The 17,226-nt window shown below is 40.1% G+C and overlaps 3 protein-coding genes across 6 annotated transcripts; 1 reads left to right on the top strand and 2 right to left on the bottom strand.

The window, feature by feature from the left end:
* Positions 1-1,143: 1,143 nt before the first annotated feature.
* Positions 1,144-3,388, bottom strand: vkorc1 (vitamin K epoxide reductase complex, subunit 1). The gene is made up of 3 exons (XM_044338649.1): positions 3,041-3,388; positions 2,552-2,661; positions 1,144-1,568 (listed from the first exon to the last, which is right to left on the bottom strand). Exons 1-3 carry the CDS (start codon positions 3,226-3,228, stop codon positions 1,357-1,359), a joined length of 510 nt encoding a protein of 169 aa, XP_044194584.1. The 5' UTR covers positions 3,229-3,388; the 3' UTR covers positions 1,144-1,356.
* A 797-nt stretch (positions 3,389-4,185) lies between these two features.
* Positions 4,186-12,710, top strand: mapk7 (mitogen-activated protein kinase 7). 4 transcript variants are annotated; one of them, XM_044338640.1, is made up of 7 exons: positions 4,186-4,308; positions 5,944-6,224; positions 6,371-6,536; positions 7,627-9,164; positions 9,255-10,351; positions 10,607-10,737; positions 12,376-12,710. In XM_044338640.1, the coding sequence occupies exons 2-7, from the start codon at positions 5,948-5,950 to the stop codon at positions 12,521-12,523; spliced, it is 3,357 nt and encodes a 1,118-aa protein (XP_044194575.1). In that variant the 5' UTR covers positions 4,186-4,308; positions 5,944-5,947; the 3' UTR covers positions 12,524-12,710. The 4 variants fall into 4 exon arrangements, with proteins under 4 accessions (XP_044194575.1, XP_044194577.1, XP_044194578.1 ...); XM_044338642.1 differs by lacking the exon at positions 4,186-4,308 and adding an exon at positions 4,322-4,422; XM_044338643.1 differs by lacking the exon at positions 4,186-4,308 and adding an exon at positions 4,451-4,839.
* Positions 12,711-12,965: 255 nt separating this feature from the next.
* Positions 12,966-16,800, bottom strand: zgc:92313 (uncharacterized protein LOC436869 homolog). Its single transcript, XM_044338646.1, has 6 exons — positions 16,528-16,800; positions 16,219-16,331; positions 15,969-16,048; positions 15,251-15,522; positions 13,885-14,045; positions 12,966-13,532 (listed from the first exon to the last, which is right to left on the bottom strand). The coding sequence occupies exons 1-6, from the start codon at positions 16,571-16,573 to the stop codon at positions 13,278-13,280; spliced, it is 927 nt and encodes a 308-aa protein (XP_044194581.1). The 5' UTR covers positions 16,574-16,800; the 3' UTR covers positions 12,966-13,277.
* Positions 16,801-17,226: the final 426 nt, after the last annotated feature.

Below are 17,226 nucleotides of genomic sequence, written 5' to 3'. Positions count from 1 at the left end.
TCTCACATTTCAGGTAATTTAATCATTTGACAAGTTACTAGATTTATGGTAGAAATTTGAACAGAAATAAGGCAAGACATGTATGATTAGTACAGTAAGTATAATAGCAGTAAATAAAATAGTAGTGTTGGTGGATTTCTTTGATGTGTGATGAGTTCAATATATACTTGAGTTAACAAAATGAAAAAATAAGCCACTCACTCTAGTCAAGTAATGTTCAAAATCCTAAAAGGGGAAGTGAGCCTTTAAGTCTGCCCTCTGATATCTTTATTTTACACTTACTTCTCACAGAGTAAGCCTTCTAGTTTCATTTTTATAGCTTACATCCTTCTCTGTGTACTTGTCATGCAGCTCCATCTAGTGTTCAGTAAGTGGGCCTGAAACTCATAATACTGTTTACGTGAACACAACACTGTATGGCTTAGCCATATGGTGTAAGTACATTGGTCTAGTGTAGCAAAAACCAGTGTGATTCAGTTGTATGGGTTGATTAGTATACAAGGACACAGACACAACAGCCCAAACCAGGCAGTGTCAGCAGTTTTCAACCTGTTCTCCCTGCCTAACCACCTACAGGTAAGAAGAGTGACAGCTGTAGTGGATCTGCAGATAAAGACAAATATGCACCACCGTGCTAACAGCTACTGTTTGTGTGTGTGTTTGAGGTCCTATATATTACATTTTAAAATCTGCTGTATATTCGTTAGAGGACAGACGTCATACTGGGTGTCCTCTGTATTCCTGGTATGTGTTTAAGTGATCGGACAATGAGGGAACAGCTCCCTCCTGTGGAAAATCTGCAGCCTGCAGAATGTGAATGAGTGAACTTTTAATATTGTGACATCTTTAACTATGGAAAGACAAAAATGCAGAACTTAAAAAAGATACAAAAGATATTATAAAACGAGTGAACTAAACTAGAATTTCACAAGACTTTCTATGTTAACCCCCATTTTTCAACCAGATATGACATGTAAAAATGGCAATACATGATAATCCTGAAGATTTAGCTCCATCTGCTGATTACATTGACTAGCTGCAATGTTCAAACTGCATTCCTTTCCTACTCAACTGAAGATTATATCAATTTTTAGGACTTCTGTTGAATTCACAAGCCACACTGAAATCACATCAGACAGTTGGTTGTATTCAAAAATGTTGCTGCTTTATTTAGTTTCTGTACTGAAAATGATCTTCTGAAATGCCTCTCCAGTCCTGTTTCTCTAAAATGTCTCAACAGTTGTAAACAGCGCAGAAATACTGTGGGAAAGAATCGGCTTTCAGATCCAGTGTGAGCTTCAGGTCAGCAGAAAAAAAAAAAAAACAGAAGGTGTTGAATTTCACAAGTAACACGTTCTATCCGGCCTTTTCCTTCATTCCTTCAATTGCGCTCTTTCGTTTCAGGTTGGTGAAAAGCAACGCAAAGTTGATAATATATGTTGACACGCAGACCATGCAGAAATCACCCAGAACAAAGATGAGAATAGATGCGAGATAGAGTGAGCCAGCCACAGACACCCAGGACGAGAGAACCAAAAACATGGCAGCTCTCTTGGACAGTGTCAGTCCTGCAATTGAGACAAACACAAAGAGCTCAGTCAGTAAGGATTATTTGGGAAATCCTGCATAAACCATGACAGATATATTTGATTTTTAAAACTGATAAGAACTTAATACATTTGTGCAATAATATAATATAATCAATCATGTAATCATATAAGTATTTTCTGCAGTTGAATGACTAAAACATCAAAAATAATGATAATCCCTCCCTCTGGTCCTAGTACAAGCTTGATGAACAGTCTCTCATCTAGTCTGGGTGCCTTATAATAATGTTAAAAGAAGAGACCTAAAACCTTGGTGTATTTTTGGATTCACAGTTGTCTTTTGGTGCTCAGGTGCAGTCTTGCTTTGTCCAACTGAGACACTTAACTAAGATAAGGTCATTCCTCTCATTTGCAGACCTAGAAAAGGTCATCCAAGCTTTTATATCCTCCAGACTTTACTGCAACACACTTTATTTGGTAGGAGAAACATCCAAAGACTTATACAAAATGCTGCTGCCAGACTTTTAATACGTTCTAAAAGAAGCAATCACATCATACCGATCATCACTGCCCTTCGCACTGCCCTGTAAGTTTAAGATTTGATTTTAAGATTTTACTTGTCATTTTTAAAGGCTTGCACAGTCAGGTTCCCGCTTATATCTGTGACCTACTCACCCCATATGAGCCTGATTGCTGCTTGAGATCCTCTATGTTTATGTTTTGAATTTTATTTACTTTTTAATTCTTGTTCCTACTGTGAAGCACTTTGCAACTTTGTTTTTAAAGGTGATAGATAAAGTGATTATTATTATTATTATTATTATTATTATTATTATTATTATTATTATTATTATTATAACATGCATATACCTCATTCTTTTATTGAAATATGCAATAGTGAATTTAGCTGAAATGTAGGCCGAACCATGGTTCACTGACTTTCTGGACTGCTTACAGTTTAGCTTTCAGACACTGTAATTTGTAGAAGACAATGACAGACTAACCAAGGCCCAGCTGCAAAGTGTAGAATATGATGCCAAGCACACTGTTGGGCTGGTTCAGAGGGCTATCTTTGGCAACAAAGAACTGGACCAAACCAAAACCACGTCCCCATCTGCCAGGAAAGAAATGAAAAACTGTTAGATCCACATATTATTGAGTAGAAAAGGAAAAGAGATTATGAGAGATTTATACTTCAAAATCAGATAAATCAGAAATGCAGCACAAGTTTATTTTGCAAAAATAAAATGAAAAGCAATTTGACAAGAAGATTTACAACAGGTAATATGTACTTGGCATTCACATGATGGGAAATAGTAGTTGTGTCAAGCACTTTCAAAGGAATTTGTAAAACGTGGCACTGAAAGGTGGTCGCAACTACTTCAATTTGCAAGCAAGAGTTAGAATCCCAAGTGAAACTATGGTCTCTAACACAGGTCGAGGTACAACAGCGCAGGTAAGTTCCCAAAACAATCAGAGGAATAAAAACATACCTGGAGGTAAAAACTTTGGAGCAGCTCACAGACTCCCCCAGGTCACACATCGCTCTGTAATCTGGGTTACTCTCTCGGGACAGCTCGACGTGAAGCGCATAAACTGACAAAACCAAACCAAAAACGCATAGAAAAATGCGCATTTTTCTCTCCCACTTCGGTAGCCCCTGAGTAACAGCCGCTGCCATGTTTATTCACAACTCCAGCGAGGAATAGGGTGAGTAAAAGTGCCACGGTGTGCTGAGGCGACTTTTCTTTAGACTTTCTCCCTCATTCAGTGGTCCTCCTAGTGAAGACGACGTGTTAAAAGTCAGATTCTCACTTTTGATTGGCCTAGGCGATTTTGGTCCCTGCATTTCATTGGACGGTCGGGTGCAGATGTTTGGCCTAAGGCCAGAGGGGTGTTTACTGTGGACTTCAGTCTGTTTGGCCTTTAGGAAAAATATAACTGCCCTCACTGTTCAGACCCTGCCACTGCAACTTTTATTACATAATATATGTAATTACAGCTCCCAAAATGTTCTGTCTAAATAAATTATTCCTAATGTACTGTAACAGTCTATCTATCTATCTATCTATCTATCTATCTATCGACGTCTGACGTCTACATTGCCAAAGCAAGTGTGAAATAAAAACAAAAACAAAAAAAGTACATAAACAGAAGAATTATGGTTTTGCTGTAAATAGCCTATATACACAGATAAGTAAAGATAATTTAAAATAGAAAAATTAAGATTTGCAGTTTAAAAAATGGAAATAAAAATATGTCACTTTTATGTATTTAAAGATCCATCCATCATCCTATATACTTAATTGTTTTTTTGTTATAGGCAATTGGATTAGGCACTTAGAACAGTTTCTATAGTTGTAACTGGCAATAGTAATAGTGATTATTATACACGCTTTTAATTTTATTTTACTAGTAGTTAATTAAGTCCATCATACATAGAAAGAGCTTTAGGTGCAGGTGATTTTCTCCAAATCTGGCCACTCCTACAATAATTGCCTTATGGAAAACGGCGTCATGACCACAGAAAAAAACAGTTGGGAGAAAACAGAGACTGTTGTATGTGCTGTCCGCCTCTAACAACGTTCTCTGCTCCTATTGGACGCTTTCCCGCAACGCCGCTTCACCTCATTGGTTCGCTACATGCCATTTAAACGCAACACGGAAGAGTACGAGGAAGAAGCGGCAGACAAAAACAAGAGATAGCCATGCTACCACGGGATTAAAAACATAATTACGGATGTTGAGGTTGGCTCACAAGGTGAAAGTTTATTCCGTTACGTAGAAACAAGTCTCCGCGTTGTTTCGTTTGGTTTCATTTGGCCGATAAAGACATGGTTTAACGTCATAGGTTCCTAGAAAGCCTGAGCCTAAGGTAACATTAACTAGCCTACGCCCCTGCGTCAAAAAGTGGGGAAAGCTCATCTTTAACATGTAGTCAAGTTTATTTAATCACTCTGTGGAACAAACCTAGCTGCGTATTAAAGGCAGCTACTCATGGAGTTGTGCTTTATTTAATTGCACGACTGTAATTAGCTGGAGGCGGTGTTTGACTGAGAGCTACAGGTTTTGGTCACCAGTTTACTGCCAGGCCTAGACTGCTGTATATCCTATAAACTGCTTATATGCGCACCTAAATTACTTGGTACTTTGACAAAACAATTGCGAAATCATTCTTAATCTTGCGAAGTTTTATTGTTTGACTATCTGAGAAAACGAGCTCCTGAAGTGGCTCCCGATGGCCACAACTCTGGCAGTGAGAGGAAAGGTTTTTCTTTGGGGTTAAATGCAGGTATTTAAATCAGAAATTGTAACCTCACTGGTTTTCTTTTTTTTTGCCTGGTTGTTTCATTGTAGATATCAAACCAAAGACTGATTATTGCAGGGACACACTGTCAACAAATGTTGATAGACAGCAATGGACCAGTATGTTTTGTTTTGTTTTGTTTTGTTTTAAAAGATTATCACGTTTTCCGGTTCTTATCAAATTATGCTGATATGCAGTTTGTTAAAGACCATGAAACTTTTATTTAGTGCTGCAGGTAATGATTATTTTCATTATCAATTAATCTGTGAATTATCTTCTCAAGTAATTGATTAATTGTTCTGTCTATAAAATGTAAGAAAATAGCTATAAATGCCCCTTATAATTTCCCAGAGCCAAAAGTAACACATTTAAATCGACTGCTTTGTCTGACCATCAGCCCAAGATGTGAAAGTATTTAGTTTACCATCAAATATGATAAAGAAAAGCAGCAAATGCTCACATTTGAGAAGCTGGAATGAGCAAATATTTGGCATATTTGACTGAAATGATAAATGATATCTACTTCTCTAATTCTACAGTTTTATTTATGTCTGGGCAATGATTCATTATTATCGTTTATTAACAGAATCATATTGTGATATTACATCATGATATCATACTATATTTGTCCAAATTAATGATTCTGAGTATAAACAAAAACAAACACAGTTAGTTATTAAGGTTTTTGTTTTACACATGATGACTTTTTTAATGATGTAATGTATGAAACACAAACACAGTCCACAGTTAATTACTTTGAACATCAGTTGGACTATTTTTAAAATGTTATTTTGCATACATTTGCCATATCGTGATACGTTTTGATATCGGAAAATATCCTTTTTAATATTGTGATAATGATTCAACCATGTTGTCCAGCCCTAGTTATATTAAACCTACCAAAAATGCTCACAGAAATCCACAATTGGTCTAAATATCAGCAGTAAAATATCATTGGACAGATAGTGTCAGCCAACGTTGACAGTGTGTAGATATACTGTACATGCTGGTGTAACTCTACTAGTAGAAAACAAGCAGTAGCCTATCTAAGATAAACTCACTCACTTTGATATTCTTGATTCTTTACAGAAAAATGTCAAGTAAGGAGGGCGGAGAAGGTAAAAATGGTCAACCTGTGGCCATGTTGCCTGAAAGAATGGCCACTGAGAAAAGCAGAGAAAACCAGAACCAGCGTGGAGTCGAGGCAACAGCTGGCTCCACAGACACCAGCACAGCAGCAAAAAACTTGGCTTTGCTTAAAGCGCACTCTCTGGACGTCAAGTTTGATGTCGGAGAGGAGTATGATGTCATAGAAACCATCGGCACCGGGGCCTACGGCGTCGTTTCATCTGCCAGGAGACGGGACAATGGTAGGTCGGATTTGATGAAGACATAACACACAACTAATTCTGTGTCTACTACAATGCTCAATGATAAATCAGTTAACATTATCATTCAAACAAGTTGTACACCCTGTCATGCTGTTTCTTCATCGAGTCATATTTACATTTCACAGGCCAGCAGGTGGCGATAAAGAAAATCTCCAATGCTTTTGAAGTGGTGACAAATGCTAAACGCACTTTGCGAGAGCTGAAGATTCTCAAGCACTTCAAACATGACAACATCATCGCCATCAAAGACATCCTGCAACCAAACCTCCCTCATTCTGCCTTCAAGTCTGTGTATGTATTTCCTAAAATTTTCATTATAACTTTGGCGGCATATGACACATGCACAGGCTTCCTATTCAGACCAGAAATGTATGTAGTCTGTTTTCTCATAAAGTAAACATCTGGAAACCTTAGAGGGTTACCAGAAAATGGATGCGTAATTTTGGTCAACTCACAAAACACACAACCAAACAAGTTATAAACCCAGAGGCATTTCAAATTTGTCACTGAATGGCAATTTTTAGTCACATTTATCCCCCATCATGCGGATTAAGTAATATATTGATTGTTATCCAGAATCCTCAAGTACAATTAAGAAATGTCAGCCTGAAAAAAAGTTTATAAATATTTGGCAACCATGTGTCAGGTAAACCAATTCCAGTGAAGAACAAATCCTTAATATGATAGTCTATGTTTAATAAATCACATTATATCAGTGGTGATTGTTCTAAGCAGGTTTTGCAGTTGAGAGACATAATATTTCAGGTGCTGATTGCCACAGACACTTCACCAAGATGACTCTAAAGTGTCATTCAATGTTGGCTGGACATTTTACCTGACCTATGCTGGAAATAAAATTTGTAGCTATTACACTTGACACATATGAGTTATACTGCGCTGTTTCTTTAGTAGAAATATTTCAGTTATTTAGACGGATTCTTTTGGTGTCCCACATAGAAACAGTATTATGAAATCTTCTATTATAAAGATATTCATATGCTTAGAGATCCTTTGAGCTAATTAATATGATCACACACACCATAGGCCTTGACCTGTTGACCTCACAAAAGAATGAGGAAGGAGTTTGATCAGAAGATTCATGTTTGGATGAGAGACAAATTAGCGGATATAAACCTTTATGAGGCTTTCTTAGAGTTCTTAGAGAGGGTGAATCTTGGAATTCATAAAAAGGTAATTCACTGCTGCTAATATTGTTTGGTGTTCATAGGGACACTCTACTACTGCCTACTACCAGAGTATATTTTCACATGGCCACAGTTGGCTTCAGTTGCTAAGTAAATTAAAGAAAAACTTGAGTCTTGATTGTCCAGTCAGCAGATTGTGCACCTGTTTAGAGCTCTTCTCACTTTTCCACTTGCAGGTACGTGGTGCTGGACCTCATGGAGAGTGACTTGCACCAGATCATACACTCTGCCCAGACGCTTACGCCAGAGCACACGCGATACTTTCTGTACCAGCTCCTCCGTGGCCTTAAGTATGTGCACTCTGCCAACGTCATCCATCGTGACCTCAAACCCTCCAACCTGTTGGTGAACGAGAACTGTGAGCTAAAAATCGGTGACTTCGGCATGGCAAGGGGTCTAAGTTCACACCCCGAGGAGTCTCATTCTTTTATGACTGAATATGTGGCAACTCGATGGTACCGTGCTCCTGAGCTCCTGCTGTCTCTGAACCACTATAGTTTGGCGATTGACTTGTGGTCTGTGGGCTGCATCTTTGCTGAAATGCTGGGGCGTAAGCAGCTTTTTCCTGGGAAGCACTACGTCCAGCAGCTCCAGCTCATTTTGTCTGTGTTAGGCACTCCTCCTGAAGGTGTGATAGGTGCTATTAGGGCTGACAGAGTACGCTCATACGTTCAGAGTCTTCCATCACAATCTGCTGTGCCCTTGGCCAAACTGTACCCACAAACAGAGCCAGACGCTTTGGACTTGCTGGGGGCCATGTTGCGCTTTGACCCTCGTGAACGAATCAGTGTGACACAAGCGCTGGAGCATCCTTACCTGTCTAAATACCACGACCCAGATGATGAGCCAATTTGTGTGCCAGCTTTTGATTTTGAATTTGACAAGCTACAAATGAACAAAGAGCAAATAAAAGAGGCGATTCTGATGGAGATCCAAGACTTTCATCAGAATAAACAGAGCTGTCGTCAAAGACTGCAGTTCAGGCCCCTGGCGAGGGCGAATGGCAGAGCAGGGGGAGCTGCAGCACAAAGCAGTAACCAGTGTAATGCTCAGGCCTCCACCGTCACCAAATCAACATTGGTTCCTTTAGCACAACATCCACAAGCAACACAGATGCAGCAACAACAAATGAGAGAAGTTAAATCTCAACAGCAACAAGACAGCGGGATACACACACCAGCAAAAGGGAATCACACATTTACAAATCAAATGCAAACCTTTAATAAAGACGTTGCCCCGCCTCATGTGACCCATAATTTGCCTCTCCTCACTAAAAGCGAAAGTGGCCCCGTTGATGTGGACATGCCCAGTGCCAACTCAGACAGTGGTCAGCCAGAGACTATAGATTTAACAACGCCAGTGTCTAGTCAGGACGCTCCATCAGAAGCAATGAGAGACAATGAGGCACAGGAACGGCTGCCCAGCAGTCAGGCTTCTCTGACTCAGCCCACCCAGAGCCAGTCCATGACCCAGGCTCCCACCTCTATTCCTCCAAGGCCAGCACAGACCATGACACCCTTACCCACCACTGTGCCTTCCCTTTCTCTCTCTGTGGCACAAGCCCAGTCACTGTCTCAGTCCCTTTCACAGTCACTGTCCAAGAATGTAAGGCCTCCGCCTGGTGCAGGAGAGGCAACCAGAAAAGAAGGAGCAATATCAGAGGATACTAAAGCTGCTCTTAAAGCAGCTTTATTCAGAAATAAAGCCAGGGGTGGTAAGTTCATTGTTTTCCCAAACATAGTTTTGTGAAATATTGCACATCATTGACATATCATTCATTAGGACTTTTTCCTCTTCATTGCAGATGGAGGTACCTCTGCACTGGGCATGGATGCTGGCGCAGGAGGAGGTGTATCATCCTCCCACGCTTCTGTTCCAGAGTCGCGCCGGCCTGTCACTGCCCAGGAGCGTCAACGAGAAAGAGAGGAGAAAAGGAGGAAGAGGCAGGAACGAGCAAAAGAGAGAGAGAGAAAAATGAAGGAAAAGGAGAGGAGAGAGGGAAAGCAAGGGGACTTGCTGGGTGGGGTTCTGCTGAGTGACAATGACAAAAGCCTTTTGCAACGTTGGACAAAGATGATGGACAGCCGCAACGAGAAAACTCCTAACAATGACGGAGCAAAGAGTAAGGACTGTAACGCAAACTCGCACCGTGGTGGAGCTATGGGTGATAACACTCAAGGAGCATCAAACAATAAAACTGACAAGGAGGCAAGGAAGATTCAGTCTCATGAACAGTTAATCTCTCAAGTTAAACCTCACCAGCCCAGCTTGTTTCAGCCTCCCAGCACCCACCAGCCATCTTTACTTTACCCCATGAGCCAGAGTAAACCTCCAGCGGATATAGTTGTCACTGAAAGCGGAGGAATAGATATAATGATGGTCACTAGTGGTTTTGTAAAGAACAACACGCCCAAACCTCATAATGAGAGCAATGGACAAAGTGGTTTCAACTGTTTGGGGAACTGGAGCGGGCAGCAATTAGAGACGAGGCCATCACAGCAACCACAACCAAGCAGGACACCGCAGCCTCCGCCGCCGAGCTTTCTTCAGCCGCAGCTCCAACCACAAACCTTACCTGACCCTCAACCTCAGTCGCAGCTGCTTCCTCTCGAGAGGTTTTTGACTAAAGCCCCAACACTAACCACCAGAGAGACAAACGGGAATGTGGATAATAACCTGAACTCCCACCCTAACCCTCCAGTTACAAGCACTGGACCTATGGAGAAGCTGTGTCCTTCTGTAGGAGAGAAATCTGGACCACAGACCACAAACCCTCTCTGTGGGGCTTTAGGGGTTCCCTCACAGCCTCATCCCAGTTTAGGATTCACAGATACCGGACAGCAAGGGCCCTCCATTGCTCCAGACATTCATACAGTAACGCTGCAGCTCTCAAAGTCCCAGGTGTGTCTCAGCTTTCTAGTTCTGTCAAATATTCTACTGTTTTCTTTGCAGATTGCGTTTTACCCAAAAGAAGCCGTAGGTATTAATAGAGCGCTGGTTTTTCTTTCACTATAGGTGCTATACAAAAACATTATTCCCTTGTATGTGCTACATACCTGAGAAATGGAAATGTCACAATCTTCTGCTTGCCTTGAACTGATCTGAAGGATACAAAGTTCAGTTCACACAATGTTTCCCCCACTTTCCTTCTGGCAGGTAGAGGACGTTTTACCCCCGGTGTTCTCGGTCACCCCTAAAGGCAGCGGGGCTGGGTATGGTGTGGGCTTTGACCTGGATGACCTTCTGAACCAGTCTCTCACAGACCTGCAACACTGTGACCGAGACAGGTGAGGTCTGATACACCATGAGTTTGTTTTCTAATAAAGAACAAAACCATTAAAAATATAACATGCTTTGTACCTGAATTTTACCTTTTAAAAGTCAGACTATTTCTTTATCAATGTATATTGTGTAGATTGTTCAGGTATCGATATTTAGTGCACTCAATTCTGACATCCATGGACAATCATTCACTTTACTACAGTTGCAATATCCACTTGACCATTGAATTCCTTATGTTCTATTTATTTTTGTTTGAGTTAATTTATTTAGTTATTGTTTCTTTCTTTCTCTTACCCTTTTATCTCACTGTTGGCTGCTGTAATAGATACCTACCTACCTACCTACCGTACCCCACCCACCCACCCACAGCTATGCATGCAGTTTCAGATTACAGATTTCAAACCACATAATTTAGCGAGACCTCACGTCTTTGTGCTTTACATCACTAACCCATTAGTGATGGGACTGTAGATGTAGTTAACTTTCTAGGGTTTCTGTATGTAAGCAAAGCAGCACAAAAAGGAGACCCAATGTAAGAAAATAATGGAGGAATCATTGGCGAAGATCACCATTATACAAAACAGAGTGGCACTTCACTGCCAAGCCTATTTTTTATGTCAGGCACCTGGGAGCTCATTATTACACCTATACCATGTCCACTTTTATCTCCCATTTTTTAAAAACTTCTTGTGACTAAAATGGTGAGTCTTTGATCTAACAGTCTACAGTTTACCATCAATGTTGCTGCCATTTTTACTTGCATCTTAATACAGGCAAAGCACTATAATCATGTCAAAATCTTTGCCCAGATAGACCCAAATATAATATCGGAGAAGGCTAAAAATCATCAATATCTAGTTGTCCTATAGTTATTACACAAATCTACAGTCACCCTTTTGTCAGGCATGTATGAAAACAGCTTTAAATCATTTTTATATTGACAATGGATCACATGACTGTATGTGAAAGGGGTCGACTCTGCAATTCCTCTCAGCTCTACGGAGAATTTCAGCATCTTTCATCTCATTGTTTTGGTTTTATGGTCCACAACCTTGCTTTTTTGGTTCACTCTCCCCACTCTCATGGTGTTGTTTTCAGATGCAGCAGGCAGCTGTTTTCTGTAAAAAAGACATGCATTTGTCAGGTGGTCACAAGCACAAAATGAATGCTAATGTTTCTCTTAATCTGTTGGATGTGTGCCAAAAAAAAAAAATCAGTTTATGCAGTTTAAAGCCAGGTCAGCAGCAGGGTAGCAGAATCAAGTCGTATGTCTAACCACCAACAGCAAATACATTTTCCTGATCTTTCCATATCAGCCTAAAGTATTACATAGTCTGTGTCTCCTAGTCTACTTCGTGTTTCCCCTTTGATCTTTTAATATTATTAAATGACTTTATTAGTCAGCAATTGCTTGTAATAAGTTACACTGTAAATTGCATCTAAAAGTGTTGAGCAAATTTTGAGCTTTGACCACAAACACTGGATTGAACAGCAGAGCAGTCTGCAGACATTCATGGTTTCCAGGACACTAGCACGTTGACTGATGGCGCTACATACTGTTCTAGATAAAGGCATTTTTGTAAGATCAAAAAATAAAAGGAGGCCATTCTTAACATTTACTGAGTTTTCTTTTTCTCCATCAGTTATGACTCGGCCCCCCTCTCGGCCTCCCTCTTATCTGACTGGAGCGAGGTTCACCGCATGACTCCGGCTGATCTGGAATCACTGCAGCAGGAGCTCCAGCTTGGCTCTCCCATGATCCTCTCTGATACCATCCCTCCTGATGCCTGACTTTCCCTTTCGGGAACTTAAAAACAGACAACATATGGATTTATGTAAATGTTAGATTTTTTTAGCATGAAAACTTATCAAATTAATTTAAAAGCAGCTAGCTTTTTTTAATAGAAACTACCAAGCAGTCTTTTTTTTACCATTATGACATGCTGCACTGTCTTTTTAATAAACAAAATTGTCATCACCTGTGTCTGCCCATTGATGTCAGTGAACTACAGTAAAATGAGTTGTTCCACATGAGAAAGGTAATTTCAAAATTACCTTAATTCATTTAAAGAAAACATTTGAAATAATAACATTTAGGTTCTGCACTGAAAATTGGATAACAAATGTTCCTGAAAAAAGGACAGAACACAACTGAAGATTGGGTCTGTATACACTGTGATTCGTGAAATACATTTTAAAACTCAGATATCGGAGGTTGAACAGAACACTGAGCTGATTTTAATAATCAAATTCATATTTTATTTCAAATGCAGAAGACAATTCATTTAGCTCATATTTCTGATTTAAAATACAAACATATCAAACTACTTAAATCAAAGATCATAATGCTGAGTTATAGCTCTAAAAATGATTATATTACATTTCACATTCAATATGGCTTCATGTGCACATCAGATACAAGTAACAGTAGTCTAGTTTGACTATTCAGGACCACTCTGGACACGTCAGACATTTGCAATGAATATCCTCCTTCATTTGGCCTGGTTTGGATTCTACCATCTGGAAATCCAGTTTTCCAAGTGTCTCATCTCTGCAGCAGGATCAGTAGAGTGGACAGACAGCCAATCAACACAGCAGCCCTCCCACACCAGTTGTGATTGGCTCTGCCATGCAGCCGGATCTCTGGTATCGAGTAGCGGATGAAGCTTGAGTAGCTGGTTAGCCTGGTATACACACCTGGCTGGTTTGGCTGGGCACAGTCCAGTCCAAAACTCACCACTCCAGCCTGCACCCAGGTCCCATTCACCATCTGGCAGACAAGGGGCCCTCCTGAATCGCCCTGGTGGTGGGAAAACACTCATTCAGCTATCATTGTGTACACTGGATAGTGGATTGTTGCAGAAAAGTTTTTTTTTAATGCAGTTTGTAGTTTTGCTTGTGTATACAATGAGGAACTGAAGGAAAACTATTTATTATCTGCTGTAATAGTGCTCTGGCTTGCAGGCATAAAGAAAGGAGGGGAAATCCGCTCACTCCTAACTCAGATGCAGTCTATTTTTATTTCAGGTTCTTGAGATTGACGTCTGGGCACACTGTGTGGCGAAACATTCCCTTCCCGTTTTTGCTCGTGTATACAGTCATGCATTTGTGAATGTAAACAACAACAACACAAACAGCTGATCCAACAGTACCTGGCAGGAGTCTTTGCCGCCCTCCTGGTATCCAGCGCAGATCATGTCATACAAGATGTCCACCTTCTCCGTCGGGTGCATCCGGTACATCTCCTGACATGAACTCTGGGAGATGATTGGCACCTGCACTTCCTGCAGAGTCCCTACTCCTTGCAGAGGGACTGAGGGGGAGGAGGATAAATGAAGGATGAAGAACAACAGAAGCACAAGGCTTTTGTGCTTCTGCAACTAAACAGGTGACCAGGAAGCTTTTTTTTTGGCACTATGTAGATTGATACAAGATATGTTAACTTTTAGTCTTTTTATCCAGTGTAAAGCTTCAATTATAAACATAACATCTTGACTGGGTTTCATCCTAGTTTTGTTCTTTTTTCCATTATTTTTTTGTATTTGTAAAGACATGACCTGACCTCTTTTGAATCTGTGCCATTACTGTTTGTTTATACTTTTCAAATAAAACCAAACTAGGCCAACAAACAGTGACCATGCAGCTTATTTTATGATTACGACTGTGATTAAGATTTGTTTTATGATGGACTGTTCTACTTTCTTTTCCCGTTTGTTGTGTGCATGTGCGTGTGTGTCTGATTATCTGGATGACGAACTGCTGTATACAATTGCCCTCACAGAGATAAATAGTTGTATTTGGGTGAAAATCTGTTATAAATAAGCACACACTCTTATCCTGGAGCTATGGACAGGCACACATTTCCACAATCCTCTGATTTTTGTAATTCACTTTTTTTGTCTGGGCTGGGCAATATGAAATCAATATCACAATATTAGTATACCTCTTTTCTGCTGTGGATATAAATCATCATTTGGCAAAATGTGTGCCAAATGTCACATAAAATAATCAAATTGATTCCACTGTCCTGCATTACAACATGCAAAACTCTTCACACATGTAAAACTTAAATGACAAATTTGGTAGTTTTTCATTACAAGTTGATTGGAATCAATAGCGTGACAAGAGTCTGATCATACCACAATACAGTTCCGCTGAAAGTTAATAAACAAACCTATCTAATTATAACCCAGCCATAGTGACTTACAGATATCTTGTAAGGAACTTGTTTTTATAACCCCTCATTCAAACTTTATTACTGCCAATTGTATATGTTCTGACACCAGGACCTGCACCTTGCACCTGTAAACGTTGTTTGTCGATTTTTCTGTTTCTGTTCCTTTTTCAATCCTTGATATTCTTTTCTTTAACATAAATAAAAATGATAATTCTTTAGCATTTATTTGCATGCCAGAGTCAAATAAAAGAGTTATTTGATGACTAATGAAACATTTAACAGATTAATTAAAGTTATTTGCACAAATACAAATGTGATGTGACGAATTTAGCAATCCTTACCATCAACTCGAATGTTTCCCCAGCCAGTGACATAGCACTGCATGCCACTTGGGAACAAGGTGCCAGAGGCAGGCAGGCAGATGGGACGGACATGATCTGACCAGGTTACTGGGCTGGATAGCTGCACAAGCGCCAAATCCTTCCCACTGTGAGGCTCCGTGTAACCGGACGGGATCACCACCTGGCTCACACGATGCACCGACTGGTGTGGGTTGAAGCCGTTCAGCTGGTACCGGCCAACGTAGATGATGTACGAGCTCACGTCAGATGGACTGAAAGAAAAGAAGACAGATGGACACCGAATGAAACCTGCTAAACTGTAAATTGAGAGGGATTTGAAAGGTGAAACCTATGCATTTCATTATATAGTGACAAAAGGCTTGAGGATTAATGTTTGCAATAAAATAACTGTGAAAGAAAAAGCAAAAAAACACTTGTTATAAGTTGGCTCCTGCTTGCAACAAAAGAGCACACTTGTACTCACTTTATTAAAAACCTTTTGAACCTAAGAAAGTCATCATTTCAATTTCACAGAACTTTAGATCTGATGAACTATCTAAGACTGAATTTTGAATTAGGTTCTCTGAAAATCTAAAAGGATACTAAACACTCTGATTTAAAAAAGATAAACCCAAAAAACAAAAGAAGCAGAGGCCTCTGAATTGGTGCTAAACTTTGGGTTCACCTGCACATTTTTGGCTGAGTAGAGTTTTCTTACTTGGGGAAACAGTGAGCGGCTGATAGGACCCAGTTCTTTGTGATGATGGAGCCTCCACAGATATGACCAGCAGCCACTGTCTGGAGGCCCAGAGGAGAGAAAGAGTGAGTCACCTTAGCATCACAAGCAAATCCCTCTCTCAGCAGGTCCACTTATTAAACAAGAACTAGACTAAACCACACACACACAGAACTGACAGATCAGCATCCACAGGTGAGGGTCTAAAAGCATCTGTTTCATGGGGACTTACCTGTATATCTACCTGCCACGGCCAAGCCCCATCTGCGGAGTCCATCCCTCCCACAATCCTGTTCTCTATTACCGGTGCTCGGCCACATTCTTGGGCGAAAGACGCCAGAACACCTGAATATGAACATAAATCACAGTTTTTTTTAATTCATTTTTTGATTCTGACTGAGGCATCTGCACTTTTTCAGCATACAAGACTAAAAAGAAAATAAACAGTGAAAACAGCGCACACATCATGTTTTTCAAGTAGACAAAGACAAAAAAAAAGACATGGCGAAACCAGGGAGGGCATGAGGGGGGTGAAACTCACCTGTTACGCACCAGAAAATGGCAGAAAACTGTAATTTCGGCGACATTTTGTGAGCTTTCGCGGCACAACTGGTATACAACTGACTACTGAAGCAGAATTAACGTGTTAGGCTTGAAGCGACACCAAAACCAGAAAGAAAAAGTTTCTAAACCGTTACGTCTACCTTCCTACGTCGTCTGGTATCGTGTGACTGATGCTGAAGCAGTAAATTAAAAAAAAAAAAGTTTGATCCGTTTTTTTTTCTTTAAAACAACAGGTCTTTGCGTTTTACGGTACCGTCGACAAAATCCCTAAAAAAAAAAAAAGCTCCTGGTTCCGCTTCAGTCTCATTCCCAAGAAATCGCTTCGTTCATCTGGCAACCTGTGTACACCCAATCAACACGCAAGTCCCGCCCAGCTGATCCACCTGAGCCTGGCTTTTTGCATTTTTATATTTACCTGTTTTAAACATAGCAGGTGAGTGGTGTTTCTAACATCTAAAAAAAAAACACAAAAAAATCACTGGGTTCAAATTTTTATCCAGTTTGGGTAAATATGGTACCATTGGTAAAATATTAACCCAGTGATTTTTAGTGTGAAGCAAACTTTTAAGAAAGACACGTATCCATGTGTCTTTCTTAAATGTTATTCTCACGATTATACCTGCTACTATATTACCCCCTTTATGTGTTCACCAGGTATTAAGCTCTATTCTTGTTT

This window comes from Thunnus albacares, chromosome 20 (assembly GCF_914725855.1).
Source record: "Thunnus albacares chromosome 20, fThuAlb1.1, whole genome shotgun sequence".
NCBI lineage: Eukaryota > Metazoa > Chordata > Actinopteri > Scombriformes > Scombridae > Thunnus > Thunnus albacares.
Note: the sequence above shows the minus strand (reverse complement) of the source record. Positions and strands in the feature narration are given on the sequence as shown.